The sequence below is a fragment of the Opisthorchis viverrini genome (genome assembly GCF_000715545.1).
Source record: "Opisthorchis viverrini unplaced genomic scaffold opera_v5_23, whole genome shotgun sequence".
Lineage (NCBI taxonomy): Eukaryota > Metazoa > Platyhelminthes > Trematoda > Opisthorchiida > Opisthorchiidae > Opisthorchis > Opisthorchis viverrini.
In genome coordinates, this window is record NW_008751679.1 from 329976 (window position 1) to 340176 (window position 10201).

At 42.5% G+C, this 10201-nt stretch overlaps 2 protein-coding genes across 2 annotated transcripts; one reads left to right on the forward strand and one right to left on the reverse strand.

Moving 5' to 3' along the window:
- Positions 1-1397: 1397 nt before the first annotated feature.
- On the forward strand, positions 1398-8312 carry T265_02009 (hypothetical protein; the record flags this gene model as incomplete). Its single annotated transcript, XM_009166157.1, has 4 exons — positions 1398-1590; positions 2742-2945; positions 3000-3064; positions 8043-8312. The coding sequence occupies 4 exons, from the start codon at positions 1398-1400 to the stop codon at positions 8310-8312; spliced, it is 732 nt and encodes a 243-aa protein (XP_009164421.1).
- On the reverse strand, positions 2686-9739 carry T265_02010 (hypothetical protein; the record flags this gene model as incomplete). The annotated part of the gene is made up of 2 exons (XM_009166158.1): positions 2686-2893; positions 9699-9739. 2 exons carry the CDS (start codon positions 9737-9739, stop codon positions 2686-2688), a joined length of 249 nt encoding a protein of 82 aa, XP_009164422.1.
- Between the last annotated feature and the right edge of the window lie 462 nt (positions 9740-10201).

A 10201-nucleotide genomic window follows, 5' to 3' on the forward strand; every position in this document is an offset into this window, starting at 1 on the left:
AAAGAAACATAGGCTACTCCAGTGATACTGATTTCTTCAAAATGTAGAATGACAAATGCCAGTATCGTTCCAGTACAGCGTGCGCCAGTCGACAACTAAGGTAACGTGAACATCTACCCAACCGTCCCCGAGGAATTTAAGTTTAGCTTGTAAATTAAAACATCAACCGTAAACAGGCAGCGAACCGATCCGATAAAACTTTGCCGTTACAACAATCATGCCTTTTGGCATACCCTTTTAGGTGACAATGGATGATATGTAACCATTTGGTTTGCGATATTCCCACCCGCAGAATAATGTCGGTCAGTCACCAACTGAAAGAAATTAACATCAGTGCATTTATTTGCTTTTAGCAAACGGATCAGTGCAGATAGACTGGTGACTCGTAGGCTGATATGCACGCACGTCCGCGTGTTTTGTGCGAGTCCATCTAGTCATAGTTTTACAAGAAAGGTTGTAACTGTTTTGAACTTCCCGCCTGTTTCGCAGTATCGATGCGTGTCGTGCTGTACAACCCCACACTCCATGAGGACCGCAGTTCGTCAAACTTTCTAGAAGGCTATTGCATCAGTTGAAGTTTTGGAGTCTGCCATTCTGGAATTCATTATTCAGAACTACCAGATAGTGTTTAGAAGCTATATAATCACAGGCAGAGTAGGAGGGATTCACCCACTCAACCCTGCACTGACGGTGTCACCTCGATTGGTGATGAAATGTTTGCAATCCAACTGCCAAGCTTGGCGAACAGGCCAACAACCAAACAGCGCACCCGAGCTACCTACATTCCACAACATTGCTATTTCATTATTCAGTTGGCGTATTTATTGATACATTCATACGCATATAGAGAGCGCTCCTTTCCAAAGTATACACACATCAAGAGAGCTCGGTTGTAACTAAGACCGCTCGAACTCGTGGGATTCGAATCAAGAGTAGCACCTCTTGGAAGACAAAAACACCCTCGTTCAAACATGTAATGCCTTATTCTAAAGACCAATAGCTCAATGAAGAATCTTTACCTTCAGTACGTTGATTTGTTTCGTGAATGTTTTGAAAATCCTCATGTAAGTCACTTCTACTTTTTAATACCAGTCGAGAGACGCAAGTGAGAAAATATATTTCACCAGACTGAAGATATCCAATAGTGATCACCTCAAAGAAGAGCTACTTTGGATCCAGAAAGAAAACAGGTCTGTTTTCCAACACGGGTGTGAATCCGAAGTTTTAGTTTTGAAATTCCTTTTGTAAGTCCAGTAAGCCTAGGCCACAATAATCATTTTAGGACTGTTTTCCCCAGCAATGCATATCAGACACAACGTGAGGGAGACTAGGATCCGCAGCTATCTGTATAAAAAAATAATCGTTCAGCTGTAGCACCCTTTCCGTGCCTAGCTGCCATGCCACACGAAAGAGGCACGAGGGCTGGGATACTGCCAGGTTGCCCAAGCCTAGACAGGCAAATTCGAATGGCAGAGGTCGGGTTCGAACCACGGACCTTCAGGTCAGTAAATTCGCGTTCTAACCACTTGGACAATCTCGCCCCTGCTATCTGTATAGCAAGCGACTGTTCTTCTAGTCAATCCGTCATTAGTAACTTACTGGAATTTTAGTTGCACATTGAATGGTAAGTGATGCTATACCCAGAATATGTTGCAACTTAAGTCAGATCAAATCTCCTGGTTCCATGATGATTCCGGATAAAGTAATGGTGACTTTACAGTTGGTCTCAGCTTTTGAAAAGAATTTTGCTTGTTTACTGGCCATTGCACAGAAGAGAACAAATCTGGCTTTAATGGTCTAATTTAAAAAAATGCTTATTAAATGGCTCTTTTAAAGGGTCTTTTACTCGTTAACCACATCTGAGGTGCGCTGATGTGCTATCGGACACTTCGGTAAAACAGTGAGGAAGACACGCGCAGTACGCTTTTGCTGTTTACGCTGTCCCAAGTGCTTGTCCGTTTAGGTTTGAATGTCCATCAGAACAATGTGTCCACTGTAGCAAACCCCATCTCCGATTGACGTCGAGTGACCTTTCCACACAGATCACTTCCCAAGTGTGTACAGAAAATCATGTGTTCAGAGACCCTCAATATGTCACTATTGCTTGTGCTTGTTTTTATTCTTCCGGTGATAGCCCGCATCTTCTGTGGTAAAGTGGCATAGCCTCCTCGCGGCATACCTTTGGAGGCGAATGATTAAAGCCACCTGTTGTGGTGAAAGGAACTTCAAGACGTCAATTAACAATGGTGTGTCCTGGACATTGTTCCTCGAAAAAAAAACATTTGTGAAAATTACTTTGGACGATTTTTAATTGCAAACAAGCTCTTACCAGTGCTCAATCTGACCATGGGTTCATTGTGTAAGTTCATATGTAAGGAGGCGTTTTTCCAGCTGTCAATTTAAGACTCCTGTGCATACCACTTGTAGCACAAAGTGACACTCCCACCGACTTTTGCTTCCTTTATTTGTGGCTGCAGAATACATTGGACAATGAACTTGCGAAAGTCTGTGCTCACCATGCAGACTATGGTAGCTTCCTTGCGGTCCGTAGCTGTTGTGGTGTGAGTCCAAGCGACCGGCAGAATGTGTAGAAAGTAAGATGATTCTCCGTTTTCTGGGCTTAAGGTAAACCAGCCCAGACACCGGAATGCTTACGCTCGAGGCAGAACTAGCTGGCATACTACGTCATAAGTGGTCAATAAGCGCGGAGCAGCAATGGTTTATATCTATCTGACCCACAGCCAAATTTTGTCCCAAGGTAAACCTCGTCTGCAAAAAACACTCCACAGATAATACTAATAACGATCGTTCAGCTGTAACACCCTTTCGGTGCCTAGCTGTCATGCCACACGAAGGAGGCACGCGGGCTGGGATGCTGCCAGGTTGCTCAAGCCTATACGGGGAAGTAGAGATGCAGAGGTCGGGTTCGAACCATCAACCTTCCGGTCAGTAAATTCGCGCTCTAACCACTGAGCCATCTCGACTCCCACACTCCACAGATCGAGCTGCCAAAACAGTTTTATCTCGTTTAGTTACGATCTGTGGCTTTTTTTACGGGAAAACTGTATTTAGGACAAGTAGACTAGCCTACCCTAAGTAAACATGACTAAAATTAAAAGTAAATATGTTGCTGAAATCAATTAACCGCCAGTCATTTGAAGATCGCTATCAAATTGTACTTACAAGTAGATTTTACCTATGCTGGAAACCATAAATATAAGTGAGAGCTATTTTGCTCATGGCGGAAATTGTCAGCAGTAAGCATTCATTACCGTTCGGTTGGGAGTCGTAGTTTTTACCATTCGGATTGCCTTTACAAGATTAACAGTGCAAACAGCACAAACCAGAACAGTTTAGAGCACCATTGTCTCCCGCTCAAGTGATTTGTGTCGTTTAGTCCAGAGATGACTGCCCCCCCCCCAAGGTAATGGATCTCAGTTGGAAGATTCATATAGCTTGTGGTGGGTCACTTTTCTGTAGTTATGGTACGAAGTACTGGTTGTATGCGACAAGAAGACCTTGAAGTTTCAGTCAGTTCTACAATCTATGCGTAAAGTCACCCAACGCTGAGAAGCAGAAAGACAGCTCACAGCTTTTTAGCTACCTCGGTAAACATCAGAATAGTGACTGTCGTGAAATTCCAAGGCTATTTGAACCCCGGATTCCCTTTTATTAGTTGAACATCACACCACCACCAGGTGATCAATAGCTTGGATATTTAACTTGGAATGTGGAGCTGAGTCTCCAGTCTGAAACTTCGTAAACCCCGAAAGAGAGTTCGACGCCATCACATCCTGGCTAACTGTGGGCCAGTAGCACTGTTGAGCTGAATCCCTGGCCGAATGATAAAGAACACGGCAACTCAGCAGAAGATCGCGAGCCCCGCAAATTCTTGAGGTGCACAGGGTTCTTGATTTTAAACTAAACTAAAACAGTCGTACAGAGTTTTATCTCAAGTAAAACTCCAAAAAACGACCTGCAGACTGCAAGCTCACCATCGAGTCCCTGGCAATGCTGTGAGTCACATTTCACTTCCATAAAAATAACTCACATACTAGCAGATAGCCGAGAAAAGCTTGTAGCTCAGAACGAATTAAACTGTACATAGAAGTGGATCAGGACCAATCATTCATAAACCCCAAACGAAGATATTATACAGTGAGACTACTTATTATGGAATCAATGAATTTTGAAAGTATTCATCAGTAAGAACATGGTTACTTCACGACGTTCAACTGCCTATGCCATCCTATTCCCCCATTCTCCCACAGATATCGAGCTCTGGGTCCTGGGAGATAATGTTAGGATTCTTTGGACAGTTATTGTATGTTTCGATAGGATGCTAGTTGCAGTGTATGTTCCGACCGTACGTTCATGAACAAACAAAACAATGACTCACACAGCTCTATTGTAGTTGTGTGCCCGCCAAATCTAATGGTAACAGACAACAGAAATGGCCTTCAGCACTGGCTACATCAGTCCTGTCAATGTGTATTCCCGGTATCTTCTTATCTATTCTACTTTTCATTCTGATTAGGACTCACAAGGTGAATGCGTCCGGAGAAAACTCAGTCAGGACAAGATGCCTAGTGAGCTGACTTTCAAGAACCAGTCACTCCCATTTTATAACCGTTGACAATTCATAACTTATTTTCCGTTTGATTAGGCAGATGAACCCATCATTACTAATTTCTTCCATGGGATCGCAATTGCCTGTGCTCCGTGTGCCAAGCTCAGTTGTTTTAACTTGTAGCAACCATTCACCAGAAATGCCAGTAAACCCTATGTATAGTCCATGATGTTTGTCGAAGCCTTTCAAGGTCAGGCTTTCAAGGTCAGGCTTTCAAGGTCAAGCCTGGTCCTCCAGTAATTTCTGCCCTCAAAGGCTACCTGTTTGCACTGGCTCAGTGATATCGGTCGGTTGAAAAAAACTTTTTTTGAACCAGTCTATCAGTATTTACTATGGTCCATCCTGGCAGAATGGCATCTAGCTGAAAATTACCTCACAATCTGATTAAGCAGGCCATTGTGTTCTTAAAATCATGTGTCTCGTGACCCAACAACCTGGTACCAGGACATTTAGCCCTTTTCTAGAAAGATGTTATTCATTGCAGCATCTTTTCAGGTAAGAACAGATCTGGGACATTTTGAGATGACGGCGATTTAATCATTCTCCTTGGTGTCCAACCCACCAGATTGTGTGATACGGCGAATTGCATGCCTATTTCAAATTGATGGTGTAGCGTAGAGAACAAGTCCTCAATTGCAGGGAAGGACAATGATCTGGGTCCAAACTAATGTGTGTGGTTTCGTCATAATATGTAAACTTGGATTTTTCACTACGCCGTTTCGTGCTCCATCTGTAACGGGGCACACGAAGAAATGCAACTTGGTGTATATTAATGTAAAGTATGGGTAACAATGCAACGCATTCAAGAAACAATCCAACATCTAAACAAGCTGCTCAAGAATCTTACAAGAAAATCACTGTAAACTAGTATTAATTTTACCCTCAATTCCGCATTTCAAACCTCTTCAGGAGTTGCTTCCTGGGATGGGAGAGAACTTATAAATTAGAGGCCAGATTACCATTTCGGTGAATCACTGATACTATTCTTCATTTCGCGTTATAAAACCCTAGATTTGAAACAAGGACCATGAGGAAACATGGCAGTGTCGAATCCAAAGGGACTGCGACGGACACCATCACAAACTAGCAAATGGCAATATCTCCTCGAAGAACGACCACACATTTGCAGATCAACTGTTCAGCTCGGGGACCAAAACACAAGACTACCATTTTAAGATATACTATCTAAACGAAAAATTTTCGGCTTTTGGTCAATAACCATGGCGTGCAGCGAAGTCATATATTTGCATACTGGGGTTCACATCTCTGTTCACAATGAGATGAATTTAAACTCTCCAGTTATTTTTAGTTGCTCACTGTATTGTTGGTAGCTAGATGCAAAATGAAAAATTTGAAAATTCACCCCTTTTTGACGACTGGCAATGAGTTTTGGTTAAGGCCATAATTAATTTTGTTAACCCCTAACGAAATGAGTTTTCCGGAGAAATTGACATCTTGCGGGCGGTGATTAGTAAAGAATCTATGAATAGCGTTTACCTAACGGCCTGTTTTGAGATGACGGAACAGTATTTGTGTAAATCTCGCTATGCTTGACAGAACACATGGGAGTTATTACAACGCGTGCAAGAGGGAGCCCTAATGACAAATCCACCGACTTAATAAGCAATAAATGAGAGAAGTTTTGGTTTGAATAGATAACTTGTTATCGTTTCAAAATGTCGGGTTCATAATCTCTTCGTGCGGTACGAAAATGTCATATGATGTTTGCAGACAAAACCTGATAGAACAGTGCCTAATAGCGTCGTGCGTGCGAACGCCGCATTGCATTGTGTGTGCCAGATGTATACTAGGTGTGTTCATTTTGTCTCCATAAAACGTTCAGGGCTTTAGTAAACTGACGACACACAATCCACTTAGAAGACCGGACTACTGTGGAACGATACATCAAGAGAAAAGGTGCTGAATAACTGCCTATTGTTGATAAAACTTAAATGAACTGATATGCGTGAGCTAAACTATTGAACGTCGGTATTTCATACGCTTCATGCAACACATGGTCGTGTGGATCCTGCTACCCGATAGACCGCTGTAAATTCCTCAGATACATTTTGTATGTTTCAAAGACTACTTACTACACAATGCTGTAATGTGGCTGTGGTTGTAGAAAATGTAAAGGTTCACCCACAGCGACCACTCCAACGTGCCACAAGACAAGAGTCCTTTTCCCCTTCTGTAGCAAGCACTTGAGGACTTGTCTGCAGGCATGGAAAGTACTGTGAATTTTATAACTTATTATGGTTTTTTATACGCGGACATCTACGAAAGCTTGATCTGAAAAACTCTGAATTCCTCAAAACCACACTCCCCTGATCAAGCTTGCAATTAGCGCCTCGGTCTCCCTCAACCCGATATAAAGTCCTGGTAAACAATTTTGGGTACCGTTTGATCCACCATTGTGCCAGATAACTTGGTGAACTGCGCGGAAATTACTGACAAATCGACCGTTTCATAGAATACAAAAAAGCAAAACCGTCAGGCTCGAGAATCACGATTACAAAGCCAGCAAATATTCTGAAAGTATTCATATTTGTTATTCGTTTTATTCCTGCGTGCAGTTCCTTTTCAATGGCAATCCGGCGCAACTTTTGCCCACTGCGTACAGAAAACCGCGGATGCCATTGACCATGCATTTTGTCATGCATTCTGTTGCACGCTCTATCCTAGTGCTGCGAAATTTTACTCGTAGTGCATACACTCTCCGACACTTCGTTTCCTGCACCATTTTGTGTCAAATTTCGCTGCGCACAGAAATTACTCATCTCCACCCCCTCAAATCTAAATTCTCCAAGGCAGTGCGGCTCCGAGGATTGTACAACTTTGAAAAGACTTTTGAGCCAAAATTTGCTAAGTTGTCCCAGACTGGTAAACCATTGTAATGAAGGTAGTGCTACGGTCAAATGGACTTAAAAGATTATGAGAAAGGGATGGTAGTGATGAGCTGAAAACTTACAGTGAAGTGGATAGCAAGCTGTTTGGGAGGAACCGTTGATTTTCAGGATAGTTATGATGAACCGGAGATAACAAGCGGTAAGTGGTAGAGTAGGTTTGGCGGAGTCAAAGATTTGTTAAGTGAAGGGGTTAGTACGTTTACATGGAACGGAAGCAACTATTCGGATTAGTTGCAATCATGATAGAGACTAGAAATATTAGTATGCCGCAGAATAAAGGAAAGGGTAGAAAGGTTGAACAGTTCTTTCTCGCTTTTTTGCAGTCACAATCCTTGCCTTCTCAGTATGACTCCATAATTAACGGCAGCTAAGCAGCTGAGCCGAGCGGAATTTCGCGATATGACCTTGGCGAATCCTATTCCGTAGATGGCCATAACAAATCGGTGCCTCACTATGACTACCACTGAAAGGAGAAAACAATTCGCTACAGAGTTATTTATTAGAAAATCCCAACTGACCAGTTACACACTATTGGTCAGGGAAGCAAAACTCTCATTTGCACCTTATTTACAAAAACTGGACACCCATCTTCTCCTGAACTCGTCTTCTTTAACTTTCCTGAATATTCATTGACTCCAATCATTCATTGCTCAAATCCAATCAAATGCTACAAAGCGACTCCACAAATTCTGCAACAGGTCTCTGTTTTCAAGAGACGCAAGGCGAACTCACAAGAAGAAAAACATACTGCTCGCACGCCTCCCCATCAGTAGTATCACCGTTACACTGCTTTCAGGAAAAAAGTAGAAAAGATTGTATACAGGATAGGACTGACAAAGTGTGAATTAGGCAATTCCCGACACACCCAAAACCTGCGATATTTAGGTAGGCGGGTTTTTGACCCTGCGTAATCACATTTGAACAATACTGACAAGGCTAGTGAGAGCGCTTGTGTAAATATTGTATAACCGAGTGAACGCACCGTTTTGGTACCCAGGACAACAGACTACTTGCATTTCGGAAAATTGGGTAGATCTGCCGTAAGATAATGAAATTCTATGAAGCAGGAATCATATTTGACCGTAAGATTAAATTTCATGTTTAATCGTATATTGTCGAACAGTTTACTGAGCCCCATTTGTTTGCTGAAGATGCAGAGGCATTTAAAAGACCATGATAGGATTCACTAGCTTAACTCTACTAATTTTTGGACAGTTTATCTTACAATAGGCCTGTGAATGTATACATTCAGAGAACAATGAGTGGAGCCGATGACAGGCACCACGAACTGCCTTGCGAATGACGCTCTGCGGAGCAAACGAAGTAGACAACCTTGACGTGCAAGTCATTTATTTGACACAGACAAATTTGTCACACGCACAAACTCGCGAACACCGACCTTCTTCCAAGAATATTTCAGTACGTGAATGAAAATGTTCTGAGTATGACTTTATCGCCTAATGGTCGATATGACAAGGTGCGCAAGAACTAAACTGAGATGAAATCTATCGCGTACATTGCGGCTTCACTGAATCCGCAGGTCATGTGGGTTGTACTTGATTTGTTGTACTCCAGCTAAACGTTCCAGTGAACCAGTTGGATAGCAAGATGAGCAGGCTAAAAAACCATCAAATAGCGGTCAACCAGTCATAGGCATGTAGTCCAGCCGCATTCCTTGCTGGTTTTATTCGAACGGTTCAATGGATCTTGAGGCAGTCAATTTAGAATTAGTGGTTTGCTTCCTGAGCTACTTTATCTATGGTAACGTGTGACAGAATTCGTAAAAATGTGCGCTGTGACTCGGCGTCACATCCCAGCAGACTCATTTGCCTTTGAGGATACAGATGACAAGACTATCCGACCATTCTATAGAACAAACATATACTCGGTGCACTGGTTATGCGTATCAGTCGGACAAGTCATGCTTCGCTGTTTTTTTCGTAACACTGATACACTTTTTTTATATATTTAAGTGAAAATCTAGGAAAATTAAAGTCAATCTCCGTGTGTGAATTATGTTGGAGGCCGAGCAAGTTTTACGTGATAAATTCCAGGCTTCCAAATTCTCCAAACGGTGACAAACCATAGGGTGAAAATTGCCAAACAAATGAGGTGGTCATGTTGTTGTAATGTACTACTCATAAGGTTGCTGAAAACACCTCGACAGTCCACGACCGGTCTCGCCCTTCTTGGGGCCCATCAGGTAGGCGCAGTCCTCGAGTTTTCGTCAACCTTATGTTCTATGTATGTATCGCGATATCTCGAATACCGCAGCGACCGAAACATGAGGCGGCCTGGGGCAGCACATTCAGTTGCCTGGAAACATCAAAACCGAGAGATTCAGCTGGGTTCCATGTGAGTTTCTCGAAAAACCAAATTAGTTTGCAAATGAATGTATATTCACTAAGGTTTTCATATTGAGTGTCCTTCGACAGAAAACGACGTGTTGAATGCAACTAACTTTTGTAGAACCTATAATACCTTCCAAAATGTACGCCTATTCCACTCTCCTACCTAGGCATTAACATGTCAAGAGCGCCTAACTTCAGGCGTTCTATGCGAGATTCACCACAACCTATAACGGTACCAGTTCCACTAGTAGCCCTTGGCTGTCAAGTCAGGCAGATCATTATGTCACTGGTAGTATAGGAATACTTGGTAA